Source organism: Echeneis naucrates, chromosome 19, assembly GCF_900963305.1.
Source record: "Echeneis naucrates chromosome 19, fEcheNa1.1, whole genome shotgun sequence".
Taxonomy (NCBI): Eukaryota; Metazoa; Chordata; class Actinopteri; order Carangiformes; family Echeneidae; genus Echeneis; species Echeneis naucrates.
In genome coordinates, this window is record NC_042529.1 from 5,585,273 (window position 1) to 5,608,862 (window position 23,590).

The 23,590-nt window shown below is 41.7% G+C and overlaps 2 protein-coding genes across 2 annotated transcripts; both read right to left on the reverse strand.

Annotated features, from left to right (window-relative positions):
• Positions 1 to 6,089: 6,089 nt before the first annotated feature.
• chatb (choline O-acetyltransferase b) lies at positions 6,090 to 16,287 on the reverse strand. The gene is made up of 15 exons (XM_029527895.1): positions 16,211 to 16,287; positions 15,538 to 15,676; positions 14,722 to 14,913; positions 14,119 to 14,237; positions 13,064 to 13,117; positions 12,703 to 12,883; positions 10,745 to 10,922; positions 10,444 to 10,613; positions 10,267 to 10,367; positions 10,054 to 10,179; positions 9,832 to 9,954; positions 9,604 to 9,745; positions 9,310 to 9,372; positions 8,948 to 9,085; positions 6,090 to 8,114 (listed from the first exon to the last, which is right to left on the reverse strand). Exons 2-15 carry the CDS (start codon positions 15,580 to 15,582, stop codon positions 7,863 to 7,865), a joined length of 1,884 nt encoding a protein of 627 aa, XP_029383755.1. The 5' UTR covers positions 15,583 to 15,676; positions 16,211 to 16,287; the 3' UTR covers positions 6,090 to 7,862.
• Positions 16,288 to 17,581: 1,294 nt separating this feature from the next.
• slc18a3b (solute carrier family 18 member 3b) lies at positions 17,582 to 19,612 on the reverse strand. The gene has a single exon (XM_029528116.1). It carries the CDS (start codon positions 19,383 to 19,385, stop codon positions 17,820 to 17,822), a length of 1,566 nt encoding a protein of 521 aa, XP_029383976.1. The 5' UTR covers positions 19,386 to 19,612; the 3' UTR covers positions 17,582 to 17,819.
• Positions 19,613 to 23,590: the final 3,978 nt, after the last annotated feature.

Genomic DNA, 23,590 nt, shown 5'->3' on the forward strand with positions numbered 1-23,590 from the left:
GGGAAATGTATTACACTCTGCTACATGTGCAAAATTTCAAGATGTCCAGCAGTGTCATGGTGTTTTTAAAGCACCTTGCCGGTCATATTTATCTCTTACACCCGTCAGTATTTTGTTTGAGTGTGGGGGAGGAGTTCGTTCACATTGGATAAAAGCAACAGTGAGTCTGTGCCAGGTGATATTTCTCTAAGTCAGCTCAGAGACTGAAAATACTTTATAGCTCGGATAATTGTAAACCACAGAGACAAAGCCTATTTGTCCTTCCCATCCGAGCTGTCTCGTTGGGCCAGTTTCGCTGACAAGTTTGGTTTGAGGGGCCATAAAGTGCCACTTCTGCCATCCTTCAGTCCTGTTCTCTGTTACATATGAACTAGTGGCTAAAGTGACAGGCTTATTTACACCAGGACACATGCAGCCTAGATGATGCCATCGCTCCAATGCCAAACAGCACTGACTCGTTAACAAACATATTTCATAAACGGACTACTGTGACTGAAAGGCAACAAAGGGAGGAAGGGAATTCCAATCCCAATTTTGCCATCATCTAGTTTGGATACACTTTGGATTAGACCTCTTTACCTCATGCTGTTCAATTATCCGAGCGGCCATAAAAACCTGAAGTTCTGTCTCGAGGATGAGATATCGTTGTGCTGGTCATAGCTATAAGAGCGAGATTTAGGATGAGCTTTTCCACTGTGACAGAGACTCGGCATAAGAGCCCTCTCTGTCACCAGATATTGCCGTCTCCAGCTGCTCATTAAAAATTGAACCATTACGTTACAGCCACGGCTCGCTTCCCTCTGCTATTCCTTCATCTACCTCCACAGCCCCCCAGTAGGTAAATAGACACAAATGAGCTGAAAAATACAGAGAGTGAACCCAAGGGTGAAAGGGGACCATCGATTATCACCTCACTGTAATGTTCCTAATGCTTCTGAACTTATTTCTCTTTATATCTCTTTGAGGGAGGATTAAGCAAACTCCCTTGTGAACCATGCAGCATAATGCGTTCGTTGAACATAGCGTTCCCCACGGGGCTGTTTGTATTTCAACTGTGCTGTTTGCTTCACCAGTAGGACAGCCCCACAACTTAAACATTTCTCCTACTGTTTGTTGTGCGTTGTGTTTGATAGTGAATTGAATAGTGGCATTTATAGGCTCTGATTATCAGAAAAGTGGAGTTCATGATCTGTTCCGTTTTTTGGATTGTAGAAGCCGTATGAAAATTAAACATTTGTGTCGATACATTATATTATGGCAAGTACCTAATTAAGTCATAAAACTTTTACCTTATCCTGAAACCCCACATTAGCAAAATAACCATGTAAATGTCACATAAAAAATATGTAGGATTGACGACGGAAGCTCTGAAAAGTTTCCCTGCATCCCTTAAGACCTGAGGTGAAAAGTACGTCACCATCAAAATAAGCTTTGTCTTTTCTTGCACCAAACAAGCAAATGAACACAGCTCCGTTCATCCATCTGTTGGTGCTGCGTTCGTTCCTCATTATGGGTCACTGTAATTGGCGGAGGCAGGAAGCGGGCGCCGCTCCACGGCATGTGGTTAAGTTACTGGAGCCATGAGAGTGATGGAGCCAACGGCAGCTGTGAGCCCGAGGAAGCTGCTGCTGCTCACCACGGGCCGCTGTTCATCTCCTCTCCACCTCACACGGGTTAGCTCCACAGGGACGACATTACTGGGACAAATGGTCACCTGGGAACCGAGCACTTAGTGGAGCACACTTTTTTTTTTTTTTTAACTGCTCTTTTCCTCAGTCAACCCCTTTTCCTAACATCAACAATCCCTCCATCTCACATCTGGTCTGGCAATGGGGCAGATCTGTGGGGAAACTGAGGGAGTGAAGGAATTGCCTCACTCACGAAACGTGTCTCACATGACCAGAGCCCACAAAGCTTACATGCATGCAAACTCATGCCTTTTTATTTGCCCTCATGACAGCAGAGCTATTAGTTGCCTGGTGGCGGTTTCCACTTGTCAAGCATTATGAGATATCCTTCAAAACTCATAGCAAGTTCACAAATTCCTCTGCGTTACTGCGATAGGGTGTGTGAAGAGAGTGCAGACTCCTAATGAGGTCCTTCCATCTAACTTTCCCCCCTCCTGTCGACTTGTATCTATCTTATTTGGCACTTATACAACTGGCCCTCGTGCTGAGCTGGGAGGCCACACAGGCGGAAGAACGGTTGTTACTCTGATGTGAGGAGGGCATTTAAGCAGTTGTCTCTTTGAAGTGCTTTTGTGGATGATTGATTCTGGTCTTAAGATGATGGCCTGGCACAACCATTTACCTTCCAGAGTCCTAACTCGCATCCATTCATGGATTCTCAATTTCTATCCACTTTTTCTCTTTCTTTCTCTTCAGAGCTTGTATGTTTGCCTGAGAGAAAACAAATAGAAAGAAAGTAATTCTGTGAGCTCCACTGTATGCTTATGATAACGATCATGATGATAAAGGTAATGATAAATGACAGCTGAGGGTTTTTTCTTTCTTTCTTTCTTTTTTTTGTTTTACCTCCTCCACACCAATCATGATTTTCTGCACTTTCTTTAACCATAAGATACTGACCCTTTCACTTTTCTCTCACCAACCTCTTTCACTGAGACCGCTGAAATTAGCTCCGGCCGTTCGATGAGGGCCCAACCGCCACAGGACACATCGCAGGGCCAAGGCATAAATCATTCCCCCAGTGCAGGAGCTATGGCAGGACGAGATGCACATCCACCACCCTGAGATTTACGCTGCACATCCAAGCACAGTCCTGCAATCTGGAGCCTATCCACCAGGTCATGTTCAAATTGGTTATTGATCTTCAAATCCCAAAATGAATCATACGCTGCCGCCACTGTTAAGGTACCACGTTTACAGTAGTGTGGCTTGTGTTACAGCTGATATGCAGCCTGGCGATGGATTATTGTTTAGGGACTGTGAGAAAACGAGTCTGCACTGAACAGGGAGTAAATGGGAAAAGAAATTAGAATCAGTCTATGCTGAGATGAATAGGTGTCATATTGTCATCCAGCAGAGCCTCATTATAACATATCAAAACAGCCAAAGAAAAGTGTTGACAGTCGCTGAAGTGAAGAGCTTGAAGTTGCAACAATGTGTGTGATTATGAATTCAATCTTTAGTGTCTTTTTCTAAATGAATTTATTTGTTGTCCCTCAAAAATATCAACAGTTCTTGCTCTTATTTTTCACTTTTTTTTAATTATGCAACAAATTTTCTTGCTGCTGGTTCATCCAAGGTTTAGAAATGTATAATTAAAGCAACTCACTATTTAAAGGTGAAATACATGAGATCCTCACATAGAAGAATCCATGCTTTTATAGACACCTAACTTAAGTGGGACAGGTTCCATGGAGACGCTTCATTTCAGCTCTTATATACTATATTCAGGCGTATTATTTAATGGGGCTTCACTTCTTGGCCAATTAGGCTCCAAGATGGTGTGTAAATGTAACTCCTGTCCTGGGAGCAGTTCCCTCATAAATGCCAGAATGGCCATTATCAGAGTTCTTTTGTGAATGAAAACAGTTATTATATAGACTCAGCCATAATTGATAGATTGTAAGATATGCAGCGGTTCTATCTTTATATTTCCTCCCGAAATGTCAATATCTAAAAGCACAAGACAATGGGACTTGTATTTTTTATTTATTTTGGGGGGAAAATTTGAACCTCACATTTATTCTCACAGATGGCTGCATCACTGCTTGTGGCTTATAAATTATCTAATACATTAACAGTGCGGGCGACACGTTTGGGTGACAGGTCCAGCGTAACTAATTGGCTGTAGAGTGAGTTTGTAATCTTGCGGCTGTTGTTTTTGATTCATGCGCACATTTTCAATTAGAGAGGTTCATTACCACGACATGGTGATTAGTGGTTACAGCTCATGATTTGTGAGAGCTTACGTGCTCATGTGGTTTAGTCTACTGGTCAGCTGTGAGGACGGACAGCTAGCTCTTTGACTCTGGTGACGTTGAAAGATAATTTCTGTTGCACTTCACAAACCTAAATCACGGCTGTGAAGCTACTAAGCATTTTCCTGGCGCTTCCAGCTTCAGTCGTTCAGTGACAGTGGATCACTTGCCTATCAAGGAGAAAGTTTCTTCACATGAGTCTGCAGCTGAGGTAGAAACGTGGCCCTCTGTTTGTCTCGGACTTTAGCTGGCTCCTTAGCAGGGAGGGAGGAACATGGATAGACAGCTCTGCTACCCTCTGCTCCACTCTCCAGTCAATAGCAGCCAGCAGGTGAGGTTGTGTCTCTGCCTGCAGCATGGCAGTCACTTATTAGTGGTAATATTCCCCCATCATCCATCTCCAGGTGGCCTTCCGCCATTGATCTGAACGCCAGGTCTTGTCACTATCTGTTCCTCCTGCAGCATGTTAGCACAGGTCCCCTCCAGCACTGGCTTTAGATGTCCCGGTTTAATGTTCTGTCGATAGACTCATGGCTAGACAGCCAATATTAGACCTCTGAGGGGACTCGAACAGCAGTGTGAGGTGTTTTCCTCAGTGGTCTTCAATACCTTAAATTCAGACTCAATGGCAGAAATTCTAATTATATTTTCTGTCTGTTAGTCAGCATTGATTCTTGTCCTAGAGAGGAATGGGCGAAAAAAAAAAAAAAAATCCGTTTCAAGACTGACAGTGGAATAAAACACCTTTCACTTGTTTGTTTGGTGCCTGTCTAATGGTGGTACAACTGTGCCAGCACAAGGGGCTTCAGTGGAGGGTCATCCAGCGAAAAAGCAAAAAAAAAAAAATCATGTGTTGGCCAGTTAAATACATGCAAGTGAACATTTCTCCTTTTCTTAACCTTCAGATAATCAAGAAAAATGAAAGAACTACAGTGATCATTAATATTTTGTCATATTGGAATTGCAGGATTGCGTATCATTATCTTATTATTGTTTGTATTGTGAAATAGTTATAACAAAACACGTCGTCACTGTTTGCATTGATGTAGTAGGACAGCTTGTTTGTTACCAGTAACACACTGAACTCTTTGTTTAATCATTATGAGTCTGCACGATTTAGCTTCAGCCCAGTTTGTACTTCAAATTAAATAGACTAAAAGTTCATGCAAGCTTGACTAAATGTTTCATGTTTTTTGGGCGCTTGGTTGACCCACTTCAGCGGTTTAACCAATGGAGAGTTAAATTTGGGTCTCTCCCCAAAGACCTAATCAGATGCCAATGAAACAAGGCCATCTGTTGGGAGTGTTAGTGAAGTGGACATGCTGCAAACAGACAGCTCTACACAAACAAAGTTCAACTGTTTCTCCAGTTAGTCGTACAGTTGAACTTGTGACTGATTGTTGTGGACTTGCTCTGCATCGTGCTTGGAAAATTAATTTGGGCGAATTTGTTCTTGTGTGTGATCTCATTTTGGTTGGGACGGTGCCGCCTAATGCTGATCTAATCAAACCTAATCAAACCTTGCACAGCATCACAAAACATCGTGGGTTTTGTTTGAGATCATTCTCAGTTACTCAGCTCTTGAACTTCTTTGCTGGCTTTATGAAGGAAAATGTACTTGCAAGTCAGAATAGTAAAGTGATCACTTCTTGGGGATTGCCTAAAGAATTTGGATGGTACTAATATTAATCCGTGAAATACTTCAGTCAGCAATATCTGGATCATTGTCCTTGAACATCTGCATAATCACTTTAAAAGTTCTACGTACGATAAATGTGCATAATGAAACAAAATGGTCTAATTATAGGTTTCAGTAAATTGTACAGTAGTAATATATATCTCAATCACTACAATATGTAGTAAATCTAACCAAGTTTAGAGTTTGCAGTGTGTCAAAATATTGGAAGCTGAAGAGGCTAACCTCGGCTTGTGAATTTCTTTCCAACATTAGTAGAACATTTCTTGTATGAAAGAAAATTATCTAGACAAGAGCTTCAATTGAAAGCTAAAACACTTAGAAGACTCCATATAATGGTGTGAAGTTCATTTTATTTCTGGAATAGACTATCAGCTTAAGCTGCACAGCTGTTTCGTTTCATCTTTAATTTGCAATACATTTTATAAGCAAAATATTGTTGTAACCTGAAAAAATAATTTTTCACTGAACATTCATTTAGTATTAAATGGCCTCAATAAAACTCCATATTCTCATTGTCAGTGACGAGTTTCACATAAGTTGTAATTCAAAAAAATGTGGGCTTGGGTCGTGGCTGCGCGAAACACAAATTTGTCACCCCATTGCTAAGCTGTGGCACAAGAGATATAACAACCCGATTAACACACACATGGTGATCAAGATAATTGAGCAACACATGAAATATTACATTCTTTTACATATACCAGTCAGAATAGATAATAAACGTCTACTGCATCAAATGAACATCAGACATAAAACATTTAACATCTATAGAATATTACATCTGTGAGGAAACACTTTGCATCACTTTATTTTAAGGCATTTTTGTCACTTATGTGTACCCTTTAATACTATTTTGTTCTATCCTTAGTTAAACTCTTCACGTAGACATAGAAAAATACAGTCAGTATATAAGAATAAACATGCATGTGCGTCTTTTCTTGACGTGACCCATCGACATTGTTCACATTCACTTTGGCTGATGATATACAGATACACAACACTGACACAGTATGTGCCATCTAGACACCAAATATTACATCCCCACATTTTAAGACCCACAATATACATTTGCAGATGAGTTAAATTCACAGTACACTTCCAATGGCTGAAACGGCATGCATGATGTTGATTGCCATAAATCATTCTGCTACTCCAATAATTCTTAATATCAAAAATAGCAACTGATGGGTCTAATTTTAATGTACATAAGCTCCATGCATCTAATAAACAGATTTGGTAAATTGCACATGTATCCTCGCTGCACTTGCTATTTTGTTATTGCACAAATGACCTACAGTACAACAATATATCACTACTCTCATTTTACCTCGAGGTGCAAATGAAAAGCACTTATATACACACAAACACAGTGGTCTGCCTCTCCTCGTCACCACTCGACTTACTTATAAAGTCACTACATCTTTTAACTATTGCTATGATATAGAACATACAGTACAACTAGATGACTTCACATGTGCCACTGAAACCACATCACTCTACACTAGTTATTTCTAACTCTTCCCAGTTAGTCATATCTTCATATAAATATCTTAAAGTGCGTCATTATACTGTCTTAACATATACACAACCTCTTTGGCAAACTAATAATATCAGTAGAATAAAACAATGTACATACTGAGTAGAAACAGTTTTACATTAAAATAAGAACTGTACCATAACGGAAAACACAAAGTGAGACAGGATTACATTTTACAGGTCACTTTAATATTCTGTCTTTTTTGTTTGTTTGTTGTTGTTGTTGTTATTTCTTTTTTTTTTTTTTTTTTTTACATAATCCTGTATTGTCTATTATATTACTGCACTATGTGTGTGAGATACATATTGGGAACACCCAGTTTGTTCACTCTCTGATGGAGGAGCTACCCCTCACATCAGTGCTACAAAGCAGGCATGGCTTCAGTTTCCTAAAGGCAGCAGACTAGTTCATCTCAGTCTACCGATTCAATCAGAAATCTTTCTGTCTACACAAATCCAAAAGAGAACTTACTTTCCACTTTTTGTTCACATTATAATTTTTTTTTATATTTACATACTATATATGAACTTTTAAGGCTTTGAACTTTGTTGTGAAGGGAACACTATTGCACGGACAACAAAGACACATGACAGCATCTCTATTACTGAGTCTAAAGCTAAAATCTAAAGTCTAAGTGTGCTGAGAGGAGCAGCTGAGTGGGCGTGCTCTCTCAGTATGGCTTACTTCCCTGATTTATGTGGCTGATTGGCTCCTTGGCTGCTATCAGTCATTTTGCTTCTATTGCACAGGTCCCTGATTTCGAGCAGGCCCTCGTTCAGGGCTTTGACAAAAACAGCCGAGCTTGTTTCCGTGTTCTCCCAGAAACTAGACACACAGAAGATGATGTGGTCTGGCTGCGGGTTGTAACAGACGCCGTAGCCGTTGGGTACCACCGGGCCATAGCAACAGAACATTTCCACTGTAGTAGGAACCTGAAGACAAGAGGACGCAGCAGGTATCAGTAAAGTTTAGACGGACATGAGAAAGAATGTAAAGAAAGGAATTATTCTTTACACCATAAACTAGGAAAAACGCTCAGTACAATTTGTCAGAGACCTGTGTGACCTCTTTTGACGTCCAATCAGCAGTACAGATCCCAAATATATTTTATTTATAATTGCAAAGAAAACAAAAAAAACAGTAAATCATCACATTTGATAATTTGGATTCAACAATGGCTGTTTGACTTTGATAAATAATCGAAGTCAATGTTTCAAATATTTATTTAAAAAAATGTAATTGATGAATTCATTAAGCTGTAAATGAGAGAGTTGCATGACTCTGACATCAGTTTCCATCTTACCATAGCCAGCAATAGCCTGCTATAACGTTCCTTATGTTAAAGAGGTGGAAATGTTTCACCTGCAGTGAGTGATGTGATGTGGCTGTCTTTAATGCTTCATGTTTGTTCATGTTTCAAAATGCGCATTCATTTTGCTTACGGATTAAAAATGTGAATTTGAACATGTCACGGCTGAGTATCAGAAACAGAAGCTGTTTTATTTTGTCACCAGAAATGGAAAGAGTCATCCAGGTGTCATTTCATGCAGTTATACCAGCCTCCCAAAGTCGGTCACATAACAATATGTGAGCTCCTTTGAGTGGATAGTTTTTGAATAATACCAAAAAAGGCTCACAGTCGATTTGTTGGCATTTGCTAAGTTTCATTTTCTCATCACTGTATATCTATTCCCAAGAGTTAGAGTAAATGATATGTAGAGCTAAATATATGTCAGCTAATATATATTAATATAAGACATATTACCTGACTGGTAGAGAGGATAAACTGGTTACTGGCCAGATACGTCTCATCGCAGAAGATCTCTGGCTTCTCCATGTTGAGCTCCTTTGAGATCCTTAGAAGCCCAAGGAGATGATTGTCTATCGCCATTCCTGTAATAGCCTGAAAGACACATTTTATACAAAGTCAGACAGTATACATTACCTTCTGTAGTGTATATTGTATGTTCAATTAAGTACTTGTGTTGCCAGACAGCCAGAGAGTAAATTTCCCAACCATCCTTTTAAATTCTCCAGGGAACGAATGATACCTATTTTTGTTTAGTTTGCACATAAAAATGTTTTCTTCTGACAATAATATATTGAAAACTGGATTAAAATACTTACTGCAATTGTATAACTTGTCTGGGCATAAATTGCATCTCTCAGTCGTTTCATTTTTTCCGAGTCCTGTAGGAGAAGTAAATGGAAAGAGGGCATTTTTCACCTTGTACAAAAACAGAGCAGCACATCGAGTAAATTCATTTCCAACAGAGCCATTAAATCTACGGAGAGATCATCTGTTTGAATGGGCAGACTGGGTTTGGCATGCCGGGGTGGTCTGTCACACCTGTTTCGTTGATGAACTGTGATATGGGAGTTACTCAGTAATTGGAGGTCAAAGTGAGAAAAATGACTCACAGTAAAAGTGGCCCTCTCATCAGCCATTGACATCACGAAGGCTAGAGCCTCCGGGGTGGCAGAGCGAATGTTATCTACCCGGCCTTCTTGGAAACGCCGAATGGATGCGCTCTCGTAAGTGGACACAAGTCTTCCATTGCATCTGAGTGACACACACGAAAGTCATTTAGAAAGAACATAGTGATGGCCAACAGAAAAATAGAAACAGGTATAATGAATGGTTTTTACTTGTAAAATGCAAGTTGTAAGGCAACTTGTATAAACGCATCTGGACTCATCTTCTGTTTTTTAATGAAGTCTTTTCCATAAGCTTTGAACTTGAAAACATCCATGTCAAGATTATTCACCAGCCTGAAATAGAAAGCACAACAGATACAAGACCTAACGCCTTTAGAAAGACAAGGATTTATTTGTGGATGTGGTTGTTTGTGTTCTTTGTGCGGGTCTTGCCTTTGCACTCTGTCCCCAGATGCTGTCAGGAGTCCCTGGATGTGAGGGCTACATTTCCAGAGCAGTCTCCTTGGAGGGGGCAGCTCTCTCATGGACATTGTTGCCATCTTGGAAGGGCTTCCTATTCTGGATGGACGACAACAACACTTATCATCCTCGCCGGCAATCACTGAGGTAAAGCCACTGAAATGTGAATGCAATGAGTGGACTAACATATGTTTCATCAGGTATTCAGAGCACTGCACCAGAACTATTCCTTCAAACGGTGAATGCTCGCACACGACTCCACATGTCCCGTCCATTCCTACAACAAACTGCCAGGGTTTGGATTAACGCAGGGAACAAATTGGTCGTTCGTGGTGGATTGATGTGCTTTTAATGCGGTCTTACCTGCATCGACTTGTCATACCAGCGGTTTGCACCATTCTTCTCTCGACCACCGCCGTGCAACATCAGCAGGGCCCTGTTGGTGTCGCTGGGCATCAAGCCACTGGGTTCATCCAGACACAAGACACACAGAGAGCTCTCAATCAGGCCCAGAGAGTCCCTGTTGGTTTGGTCTAGATGGAAAAGGGAAGCAGATGAAAAAAATTCTGGATTATTCACCTGGAAATTGTTTATGTTTGATCCAGTTGTCTGACAATAGTTATAAACCTCATGAAAAAGGTTAGAGACAGCTTTGAGCTGAGACCTTTCATCAGCGCCTCTCTGGCTTGCGCCCATTCTGTTCTCCCGTCGGTTGTCAGGATGCCGAGCGGAGGGAGTCGTTCTTCAGCCTTTTCTGCCATTTTCACAATCTTCTCCAGTTGGGACAAGATATCTGTTTCATTGAGCTGCTTGCTGTTTGCCACGACATCCAAAACGAAAAACTAGTGAGAAAAATAGATTACAGAAATCACTTGTTCCAATGGTCCAAATGTCCAATGGTCACTAAAAATTGTAATTTAAAAGTTTGTGAGAAACGCACAAAATGCAGATTTTGCATCTATCAGCAAGTATCTAAAATTTTGCCAAGTAGCTTTATCCATACATTGTAGAATGAGTCTACCACCATGTCTGAAAAATTTTAAAAACATCTGTCGTGAATAGAGAGTCTTCGAGTTAAAATATGCAGCATACTTTTGTTAGGAATGTGTGAAAGGACTGAACTGTGCACTGTGGCCCAGAAAAAACGCTGATACAAGCATAAACCATTACACAAGTGGTTTCCACACCTGACCGAGGAGAGACATTTCTGTCCGGCTGCTTTTATAAAATGATCTCATTGTGAAAGAATAATCTGGAAAAACCGTCAAAAGCATAAATATGAGTCTTTGCATCAGATTATACCTGTCAGGTGAATTTATCTGCCTTTTTAGCTTTTAATTGAAGCCATTCATTCATTCATTCATTCAAATCAAAAATATTTTTGAGCATTTTTATTGTGCAAGGAAGCTGGAGTACCCCGTGGCCATGTCGTCATTTGTCCAGATTTCAGAAACCCTGGACCTTTGGAGGAGTCTGATGGTCACAACGTGTCCAACATGATTGTGGAGCTCAGCTCAGGTGCATCGCTCTCTTGGGTTCTTTTCCCTCACATGTATCCGTATTCAATGGTACAGTCAGATCTGGTTCTTAGACTTGGATCTTGGACCTTCAAGGTTCAGGATATTAAAACGATTGATGGTTTGTGGTGAAGTTTAATTTCTTTGCTAGTGAAGTGTCTCTGAATTGTCAAAGATCAGAGCCCGTACATTTGGCCACATGCACGTGCGCACGTGCGTGAAGCTGGAAGTTCTTTGAACGCATCACCACCGGTGGACTCCCGTCTGATTCAGTTCACTTTTTCCAAACTCACCATCAGTCCTGATGGTACTTCTGAGTAAATTAGATATTCCACCTTAAAAATCCGGACTTTTTGGGGTCGTGCTGGTTTGATTGACTCCTAATTGACCAGCTGAGTCACAACAGGACCCAAACTGGAGTCTCCCCATCATCATTTGGACTCTGTTGTGTTAAACTGCTGTCATTTTATTCACTGTTTGTCTGTGCAGGAGGATTTTTTATCTACAGTTTTGCTATTAGGCAACATAGACTGTTTTTAAAAAGACAGACAAAGTGAAACAGTCCACTTCTTCATAATCAGACCAAATGCAATGTAGTCAATGGTTGCATTCTGAAGATATCTGTGCATCTTCATATGGAAATAGATCTTAGTAGTTTAAATATTCCAAAGGAATAGCCTCACCTGTTCCATAAAGGATCTTTATAGCTATAAAATGCAGCCATGCATACGCCTGCCTCTCCAGTCTTGTAACATGTAAATTTTAGATTAGATGACAAGTGATCGGCATCGAAGACTTGTAATAGAAGTCATATTGTTAGTCAGCCCCGTTTCCTGTAGTAACTGGGTAAATTCACCTGTGAAGGAAGTTATTTGGTTTTTATTTATTTAGGAATTTCTTTTATTTCTTTTTTTTTACTTCAAAAGTTGTGATAAAATTCGGGTTATTGCTTTACGTGATGTACTGACTGCTTTGGAGAACTGTTCCTTCTGTGTCTAACAAGCAGATTTACATCAAAACGTCACGACTTAGTTTATGTCAAATGAACGGGATGATGTCTTCAGTTCAAAGTGTGAGAAGTCTCCTCAGTGGCTGGCGTCCTCACCTGGTTCTTGCACGCCACAATAATGTGCTCCGGCACTGAGGAGGCTGCAGTCATCTGGACCTTCAGCGTGTCTGACTTTGTCCCCGGGTAGCGGTAGGAGGTGAAGAGGCGGGAATACTGCTCCATGCACAGAGGGGTTCCAGCTAACTGGCCTCGGGCGAAATCCACTGGTAGTGCTTGTCTGAGAGATATTATCACACGCATCAGGTCACCTCTGAGGACTCTGACTTCATGACTTGTCATGATATTTATATATATATATATATATATATATATATATATATATATTTTTTTTTTTTTTTTTCCATCTTTACACTAAGAAGGGAACGTAGATGGGAAAAAGACCCCTGAGGGTACTTACTCTTCAATGAGTCTCTTGTACTCCAACACTCCTCTGATGATTTGAGCAGCAAATCTGAAAAGAATGAAAGGGGTGAAATTAAGAGGAAACAGTGGCAGAGTTTGCTGTGAGACACTGAGCATACACAACAGGCCGACCAATGATTATAATTAGATGCACTCTCATCTCTCAAAAGACCCAGTAATCACATTATAGTAAATTACTCGGATACAGTGAGCGAGCTGTGTGTGTTTATCTGCGTTTGTGAAAGAGAGGCTGTCTGTATGTGAGAGTGGGCGTTGTGGGCAAGTAGGGAAAACACAGAGCCCTGTCAGATCTTATGTTGTTTGTCATTTGTCTTGTTGTTATTATGTTCTATGCTAGATCAATAGAAAGGAGGCGGCCGCAGTGCACCACACCCCGAAATGAGGCCTGACCAGCAGTCTCTGTGGAGAGTTTGGCCCTGTCACTCGCAATCTAATAAGTGGCCGTGTCAGTAGATTACCAGCTGCTTGGGGTGCTCTGGAAATATTCAGTTTGTGCAGCACAAGCTGACAAAAGCTAATGGTGAGTTATAGGGCTGGGTGGACTGGTGTAATGTCCTGTTGACCATGGCTCATTTAATAATGGGGAGAGATTTGGCCAAGAGATGATGCCGGTGATTCTCTCCATGTCTGTAATTCATATCTTAATCTGAGTCTGTGCCTGCTTAGAAGAACATAAACGCTGTCAGCAGCTGCAGAGCTGAACTGTATGTATATAAGACGCTGTGCAGCGTTCAGTCTGTTGACCTTTGGTCTCTGGTGTCCGTTTTCTCTTTTGGCACGTTTCAGTTTCTCATAGAGCCCGGAAGGGACACCTCTTTTTTGGTGCAACAAAGTGTGTTGAAGTCACTCCAATCGAATCAACAATTTCCCTTGATTTGTGAATCGCTTGAAATAAATCAAAAAATTAGTTATAACTATTCCGAAAATGGGCTCTAATGCAGTTACTCACAGATTAACAGCTACAGTAGAGAAAGAAAAAAAAGATCAACTTCACTTCAACAAAAGCAGAAGCAAAAGTAGAGGACGTACCGGAGCGCATCTCTCTGGTCTCTGAACGTCTGCTTAGGAAACACCATGACGGGGCTGGAGTTGACCGGCAGGGCCAGCCTGTTGTTCAAGTACATGTCCTCCAGCCAGTAGTCATATACCTAAATAACACAAATGCTTTTTGAGAAATTTTACTTTGCTAAAAATTTCAGACTCAAGTTATTACTTTCGAGGTTGAGGTCTGTTGGCAGTGGAGCAAAAAAAAAAACAAAAACAAACAAACAAAAAACTATTGCAGTGTGTCTCTGCCAGATGAAAAAGAGAGTGGGAGAGAGTGTCAGAGAGAGTAGGAGTGTGATAGATTTCACCGAGCTGGATGAGTTGTGGTCTGAGCGGTCACCCAGATGCAGAGAGAGACTAAAGCAACGAAGGATGAGCGGAGGCTTTGATAAATCTGTCTCGCCAAGTGTTTCACTATTTTCAGTTCTTTTAAAAACAGATTATGTATTATTATAGGAATTTTATCATGCCAAAGACAAAATCTGAGACAATTCTAATTTCTCTTTAGACTAAATAAGACAGTCAAACAAAACCATGCATTCATTTTCTTCTTCTTCTTTTAATCTCACAGGTCTGAAGGTTTACCCAGTTGGTCGTTTTGTCCCTCCTCTCTAAAAGCTTCTTCTGGAGGATCTCTCCGACGCCTCCAGGAGCTCCAAACTTCTCCACGATGGCCTTTGTTTTCTTGAACTGCTCCTCCTTCACCAGGTGCTGGACGCACTTCAGGTAAGTGTCAAGAGTTTGCTTCAGTGGGGGCACAGGGACCTTCGGCAGCACCTGATAAACAGATCACAATAAGTGCTCATAAAGATTAAAGAAAGCACGTCGACATTTTTCCCCTTAGGCTTTCATTATTATTAGAACCGCAGTTAATAATTAATCTGAAATGCTTCCAGGTCAACATGCAAATCAATTCACAGCCTCACGGAATATGAACCCCCCCCCCCCCTTGTTTCTTAAGGATGTTAAATGGTAATTGGTGGTATTTTCTGTCTGATGTTTGGTCATTTGCATACCGGATACTGCTGCTGGCACACTATGCTTATAGTGACCAGTGCATTAGAACTGAGAAATAAGCTGTATGTTTCTGAGAGATGGGGACTGTGAAGACAAACCAAATTCAACGCAGATCCACTCGAACCGCAACGAACATAAAACAAACTCGTTTTGAAAATGTAACCCACAGGTGGCTCAGTGTTCATTAAGTGGATGCTATAAACTGAGGTTTTATGTCATTGGCAGTAGGAATCCAGATTATTTTCGCCCCCAGTGGTCAATTAATGTAAGTGAAGCTGGCGCTGTGCGTCGTGCTGATGTGGGAGTGGGGGGGGGGCGTCCACGGACTCCTGCGGACTTCATGAGGGCAGCATGTTTTATTATAGGAACAAAATGTTTCCGTACTTGGCTGCCCGGGTCTCTGGCCGTCTCTTTCTTCAACACAGGCATCTTTGCATCCCCGTTGACTCAGGGGGTGGTGGTGGTGGTGGTGGTGGTGGGGTAATGCAAAATCCCTCCAGAGGAGGTTGGAGTTGAGCCCTCCCTGCGCGAAGCATGTTGAGACATTCGATGAAGAGAAAAACGAGAAAGTTCAACAAAACGCAGTTAATAAAATTAGGCCTGCTGAGAAATTGAACTCTGTAGGGCTGTCTGAAAGTGAGCCATCTGACTCCCATCCGTCAACATTTGCAGTCTAATGGAATTAGCTTTTTGCTCTTAAACTCCAGCTGCGCCTCATTGCTGCAAAGAGAAATGCACTGAAAAGCACATCTGTATTTCAGAATCGCGTCTTTCACCTCCCGAAAGAACAGAACACTTTAACCACTGAAGGGAAAGATTGTTGCAGCTGTTCAGTTTCACTTTTGAAAGCAACTTCATAAAATAAATATCAATATATACTCCCAAAAACGAATGTAATGATTTCGATCCAAAAGCAGTTTTAAATGTAAAGAACTTTACGAACTCCCAAGTTTTAAGGCATTTCGCTTTCCTCATGCACGGGAGACAAAGTTTTAACAAACACAAAGTAAGCTTTAAAATTATTTGAGAAAAAGAAAGAAAGCAGAAGTTGCCTTACCTGATCAGAGGAGTGGGTTTGAGTTCACATTGCCTCTCGCGTCCACTTCGTCAAATCCCATATTGGAGAAAAGCTCCGTGTCGGCGGCGGGCTGCTTCGACAGAAGTCTGAGAATCCACATTAAAGCGCGCCGGGAAAAAAGATGCTGAAGGTGTTTGCATCTACCTATACACCCCCCCCCCCACCACCACCACCACCTCCACCCCCGAGGCACGAAACTCCTCCCATCCACATCTATTCGAGGAACATACTATTTGACAGCCCCCCCCACCTCCACTTCCACCTCCACCCCTCCTCAGCGCGTCCGCTAATAATTTATATATATACACATATAACAAAAAGAGTGGGAGTCAGATTTTGGTTTGTCATTCACAGGTGAAGGTTGTGTGGGTCCGTGGAGATGATAGTTTGTGTTGCCTCTAAGATTAATAATAATGATGTACAACAGGCAGCTGAAGCCAGTGATTCACAAACTGTTGCACTTTTGGTTCATTTGTGGATGTTTTAGTTTTCATTTCGGGCTGAAACGCGCTTTCTCTGTCCTTCCTCTGTATTTGAAAAGGACTCAAAATGCCTTCATTTATGTTTGTGGAGTAAGATTTTTTTTTTTTAATTCTTTATTTTATTATTAATAATCAAAGTTCCCCCCTTTTTTTTTTTAATCTTTTTTAAAATCCACTCGTTTTTTTGTTTTGTTCTGGATTTTCTGAACTTTTTGAGCCACTTCAACGATCTAAGTTCTTTGTTCCACAATTATTTTGATTCACCTTAAACTGAAAAGCAGAATGAAATCACCTGTGTGGCACAGATCCAAACAGAAATTTATTAAAACGACATAAATGAATACATATTTGTGCATCCTAAGGAGACTGGCTGCGTTGGCTACGTTTGGACAAAATATTTCATACCGACACGCGCGCACACAAACACATAAACACACATACACTTTGTAGAGGTCCACGTATGTTTGAACAATTTACATTGTGCATATATCCACATATGTACAAAATCCATTTATTATGATACATTTAATTTCAAACAACGACAACAAAAATAAACCTGTCTGAAATAAAAAATAATCCTTATAACTGACACTTTTTTTTTTATTTTTACAAAATAAAATTTCACAATTTTTACCAACAAAAACAAGTAAATGAGGCCTTTGATGTGCAAGTAAAAAAGGTTTCCTTTGAGACTAAAAATATAGGCTATTTTTTGTGTAAGGGGAGGAAATGTGCTGCTTATAGTTGGTCCCATATAATCTTGTACGCACATTTATCTATTTATATCTTTTTACAATACTCAGTGATACACACAAATTCAACAGTTGCAGATCTCTCACAACACTCCAGTTATATGTGAATGGCAAACTCTACATAGATTTGTTGGACACATTGAAATCACAGTGAAGAAGAAGAAGAAAATAATAAGAAGAGGAAGGTGAAGAAGAAGAACTTTGGAAAAACGGCTCCCACAATCATGATTTTGGTGACTGGGTGTTTATATTGCACATCCGTACTTACATAAAAATCGAAATCACTATATTATGCTCTGCCTGCCTCAAATCTTTGTTTCTGGGGGAGGGGGCGGTGGTCAGCGTGTGTCCGGTCTAAGTGTACTCTGGACCGGACGACTCCTCTGACAGAGACCGCTGTGCTCCGAAGGCATCGAACCCATTTTCATCTACAGGCAGGCAGTTCCCTGCCGAACTGTAGCGCTCCTTTTTCGCCCTCCTCTCCTCCATCTTGATGGTATCGTAGAGCCCCCGCGGACCCTCTTCTAACAGGTTATCTCTCTCTGAGTAGGACGGTTTCATTTGGCACACGTTGCGCAGCAGCAGCAGGGCTGGCGCGTAAAGCACATTTACCAGACCCATACCCAGATTGAGTTGCACGAACCCGAGTGTGTGAACTATCTGCCCGGCTACAATCGGCCCCAAAGCGTACGCGACGGAGTAGGAGATGTCAGCTATGGCGTAAACGCTGCCGTACACAGAAGCATGGCGCACGTCGACCAAAAACGCGAGTGTCGGCAGCAGCGCGGTGTCCACCAGCGCGATGCCGAAACAGATACCGCACAGCGGGGCGATGAGCTGCCCAAAAGTTTTGCATGCGGGGACCGTGCAGGAGCTGGCTCCTATGATAACCATACCTAAGGCTCCGTAGAACCACTGCAGATTGGGGTTCTGCGCCGCCAGCCTGACTGTGATGTACACCCCGAGGACGTGAGGGAAGAAGGCCGGCAGCCAGGTGAGTCCCATCTCCCACTGAGAGGAGTGCATGGTGGTCTCCATCCAGTTGGCTATGGTGGGCTCCAGGAAGGCCAGGGGGATGTTGCACACTGTCAGCGCCCCGGCCACCACGGCTATGTACGGGTCAATCATGAGTCTGTATATGGGGGTTCCCACCGGCATGTTCTCTCGAGTCCTGTTGGAGAACGGCTTGACCACGGCCAGCACCAGGAAGCCGTCCGCCAGGCAGATGCTGGCGAGGACGATGAAGGGCACTCTCTTTCCCGCGAACTCGTACAGGACCCCCCCGAAGGGAGGCGCCACCAGGCTCCCGAAAGAGATGAAGGCCAGAGCGATGCCGAGCGCCCTGCTCCTCTCTGCCTCCTCCGTGTATTTGTCAGCTATCATGGCCAAACCTGACGTGTCCGCGAAGGCGGACCCCAGACCCTGCAAACTTCTGGCCGCGAAGAGAGTCGCATAGTTCTCCCCAAAAGCGAAAATGCAGGTGGACACGAACATAACAGTGAGTCCAATTAAAAGAGGGATGTCGTATCCAACCCGGTCTATGAAGGTTCCCGAGAGCGGGTTCACTAAGAGCTGCAGGATGGCTTTAGAAGCAAAAAGTACTCCTATCTGGACGTCTAAATTGTCATTGCTTTTTTCTTGGCTTGTGCTGTTGGCTGAAGTGTTGGGGTGCATCACTACGTGGACGTGCTCCGACTGCTCGCTCTCCAGATCGGCGAGGTAGTCTGGGATAATTGGCACGATCACCATGTAGAGCATATTGTCCAGCAGGAGAGCCACGCAAACTATCACTAATATGATCCGTCTCTGCTGGTGAGGATCCTTCATCGCAGTTCCCAACTGCTTGGTTCTCTCTCCCATCTCGGACAGTTTGACGGCGGCCGATTTGGCCAGCCCGGAGGGTCCCCTCTCTCCATCCATGGTGTGCTTCTGCTTTTTGTTGTGGTTTCAAAATTGTAGTTGTGCTTCTTCTCCCGTCTGCTGCTGATCCTTCAGCATTGGCTGGTTTCTCTACATCGATGTGATGCTCTCCGTCCTCTCCTCGCCTGTGCGTAAAGGGAGAGGCGCAGAGGAACTTGGCTGCTTCATCGGTGAAGGTGGCTTTCTTCAGCTGCCCCAACTTGCCCTCGCCTCAGCCACATCCGATGTTGTTTCATGATCTCCCGAGAAGTGACGTGGTGAAATCGCAGGTTTTTCTGCTCCGTGCAGAGGTCTCAGCCGCCAATCTCACATGGCAAAGTTTGTCTGGAGCGACGTTGTTGTTGTTGTTGTTGTTGTTGTTGTTGTTGTTGCTGCTGCTTATTTGCAACACCTCGGACGCTCCGAGTCTCTCATCTCCGTGCTCGTGCCTCCTATCACCTGTGGCACTTTTGCGCTCCGCTCTGAGACCACAAGTGTCTTTGTGGCCATTGGTGCAGGTTGACCCGCAGGTTCTGCGCTATTTTCGTCCTTTTTTCTTTTTTATCCGTCTCCCCCCCTTTCACCAAGAGCGATGACGCATCGCCAGCTTGCCCCCAAGTGGATTCCCCTCGTCACTTGCCTCCTTTATGTTAATTTCCAACCATGGCAGCAATCACTTCAACCAATAAGAGCCTATGAGCACCACATCACGGCCCCTTTACAAGAGCAGGGAAGAAAGAGAAAATAGCTTTTTTTCTATTTTAATTCAAATGCCAAGTCTGGTACTCTTGACTTTGGCGTTGCGGGTAAATACGATACTTCAAATTCATATACTGGCTCATACTCTGGCAGCTGACATCAGCAATGATGAATCTTTACAAAATATAGCCAACGTTATAATAATCTCAACAGAAAATACAGAGACATCCTCATTGGCCCAAAGGAAACTACAAATCTTAATAAAATAAAAGAAAGTCAACAACTAAGTTTCTATGGACGTAATTCGGGGAAGTCAAATATTCATTAAACTCTAATACAAAGTGAGGTGAGAGGACCTGATTTAGTTAAAGCTTTAGGAACAGTTTGAAGTTAATTTAATAATGAGTTTCTGCTGATAGCTGAGGAGGTTTCAGCACCAGGAGGCTGTGGACAGCTCCTGCTTCCTCTGAACCCCAAAATAAAAGTCTGTTCCTTCCAACACAAATCACACAATAGCACTGAAGTCTTAGCCAACCCCCCCCCCCCACGCCCACCCCAAGCAAAAATAAAAATACTGTAAGCAACACCCACAATCGACTGCTGTGTTGCTATGCCGTTGCTGGGAGAGCTGTCAAAGCTGTAACATGTATCAAACCAACCAAATCACACACTTAGAGGCAATCTGAGCTGATTTGATTGGCTGGCTGACCTGACCTCGTCTGATAACAGGTCAGCTCGCACTGAACTGAAAAAAGGGTCAAATGGATCGTGTCACTTTTGTAATTGGAAAAAAAAAGAGGAAGCAACACGTTTTTATAAAGTAGAATAATACAGCATAATCATACACTTGGGGCCTGATTTACTAAGATCCCACGCAAAGGGCACTGAATTGTGTGCACGGTGCAATAGACTGTGTTTTGCGGGTGATCTACTCAGAATAAGTGTAAATGAAAACAGCTGGAGACAGCAGTATTTAAATACTGTTGTGCACATCTCTGAGAAGTCCAGGGTTGAAGTGAAGGCCGCGTTGTGATCCGTTTTCACTCCAGCATGAGATAATGGCGACACCTTGTGCTAGAAATGCACCCAACACGCCCAAAGTCAGGAGTCATCTGAAAATTACATTTCAGACGACTGTGTTCTGAACAACCGAGTTGTCATATCTGCACGATTAGAATAAATGTGAGTTCAATCCGAGAAATTTTTCAGGTGGTTCTGATTTTTGTTCTCTTTGTGTCTTATAGTTGCGGTGAATTCCTAAATTCGATCGATCGGCAGGTCTTCAATTTTAGCTTCCCAATTTGTTATTTAAGAGCAGCATATACGTAAATAAATAGCTCTTCACTCATTATAATGCAGGAGGAAGTTCTTTCATGATGCGTTTGTCAACTCATCCAGTAATTGGAGACCGATGTAAAAATGGAGAATAATTGTATTATAAAAATCTAAAATATATCCGTTTCTACTGTGCTGATGCTGAATATGACCACCTTATTGTGAAATAAACCATTTATTAGATGAACTGTAGACACTTAAATTTACTGATGATTTTATTATGGTGGTGAAAACCCAATTTTAATATTCAGTCTCAACTTAAACGTGCTATTATTATTTGCCAGGAGAGGGCAGTCATGACTTGCAAATAACAAATGACAGCAGCGTAGCGCTCACTGAAATTCAAAACACAAGATGACCAAGTATTTAAACTGACTTCTGTATGATTACAATTGGAAAATCATTGGACACAGATAATTGTTTTACAACTCCCACTAATACAACATCTATTTATTCCTACCGTTATTATTAAGAGAAGTTATTTTTCTTTTGCAAATTTTGTATTTTAGATGTTAATACAGCTTTATTTGAATGGGTTTTCCATCAAATGTGATCTTAATGTTTGTAGTTATTGCCATCAACACTTATGATGATTACTACTGAGTAAAACCAGAGATTGAATGACGTTGTCTGCTGGCAGCAGGGAGGAGTTTCCAGAGTGTGCAGGGGATGATTTGATGCAGAAAAGGCAGCATTAACACACCAACATCAGGATTAACACTCCACAGGAAATAACTGCCCAATTTTACTAATGAGAGAAGCTGAGCACTGCAGCAGCTGTTAGATAAACACTTTGCATATTATGCTCTGATGCTGCCGGACCACTACGGTTTTTTAAACACTGATTTCATGTGTGTGACAAACTCATTCTAGTGACTCAAAATTCTCCTTTTCTCTTTTTAAAAAACAAACAAACAAAGCATATAGCATTTCCTCCTCAGCCACATTTGAGCAACGGTGCTGTTAAAATATTATTAGCAAATGGTAATAAACGAGAGTTTTAAGATGGACGCAGGCAGTGTTATTTAAGAACCTTTTTTCTGTCATGTGACTTGTCATTAATCTGACCTATAGACTTTTGTGTGTAATGTTTAACACAGAATCCCTCTGACCTTTGATTTTCTTTTCTAAAAAAAAAAAAAAACAAAACCCAGATAAGACTGAAGAAGCTCTTGCCTTTGACCTCATGCATCCTTTCCTTCAAGATGTAAGTAAATATTTTTTTTAAGTTCATCAACTTTAACCTCAACAGTTTCAGTAAAAGGGCCAATTTATTGATTTTTAACACGAAGTTTACAACCAGCCTTTCCCTAAATGACCTCTGTGCTTCAGTTTTTACTGAGTGAAGTCGGTCACGTTCTGTGTATGTTTTTCTTCCCCGGACTGTAACTCAGCAGCTGTCCGATGCACTTAAACAGATCATCAGTTGGAGATATACAAAGTACTCCTCGCCCATAATCCTCATTTATCTCCATGTGTATTTTTTATTTTTGTACAAATCTAATCCACATATAGAAAATACAATTTTATGTAAATGTACAACAACGTTCATAACGTTATGACTCAGAATGATAAGCCTAATGTCCCCATCGTATGTTTAATTATTTTGTATTGTTTTTGAAATGTTCTTCTGGAGTGTAGCTATCATTAGAGATTACATTCATGCACAAATCTGTTGGCCTTTTTTAGTTTGATTGTGATAGAATAAATTGAAGAGATTTCTGTATTTGCTTGGTAGTATAAGTGGATACGGGACAGAATCACGATGAAATAATTTGGAGGAATTACATGAAAAAAAAATACTATGAATGTATACAAATATTTTATGAGAATTCATGAGTTAATAAGTTTTGCTGTCTTTGTGTGGTGTTTCTAAATTTCAGGCCGGCTGTTGTGTCCTTGACTTCTTGAGGTCAAAAGGTGAGTATGATTAACTAAATCTCTCTGAGCATGTCATTTGTGTGCATCCATGTGTGGGGAGGCTGCTGTTTGTGCTGAGTAAGGACACCATCTGTCTGAGAGTAGTGTTAGATTGAACAAATTTACTGTATCATCACAGTCAAGCGAAGTCACCAACACCTTCGCCTCCCCTCGTGGGTGGATGGCATCTAAATTCTGACTGGGCTAAAAGAAAACGCGCTGTAGTAACATTCAGTTATTGGCACAATGTTTTGGAAGAGGGAGCTCAGTGA

Bases quoted from the DNA above. Each gene is read 5' to 3' on its own strand.
- slc18a3b (XM_029528116.1), bottom strand. From the start codon at position 19,385: ATGGATGGAGAGAGGGGACCCTCCGGGCTGGCCAAATCGGCCGCCGTC.
- chatb (XM_029527895.1), bottom strand. From the start codon at position 15,582: ATGCCTGTGTTGAAGAAAGAGACGGCCAGAGACCCGGGCAGCCAA. The intron at 12,884-13,063 runs GTAAGTACCCTC...AATATCTCTCAG, and splicing joins TACAAGAGACTCATTGAAGA to ACAAGCACTACCAGTGGATT. The intron at 10,180-10,266 runs GTTAGTCCACTC...TCGTCCATCCAG, and splicing joins GAATACCTGATGAAACATAT to AATAGGAAGCCCTTCCAAGA.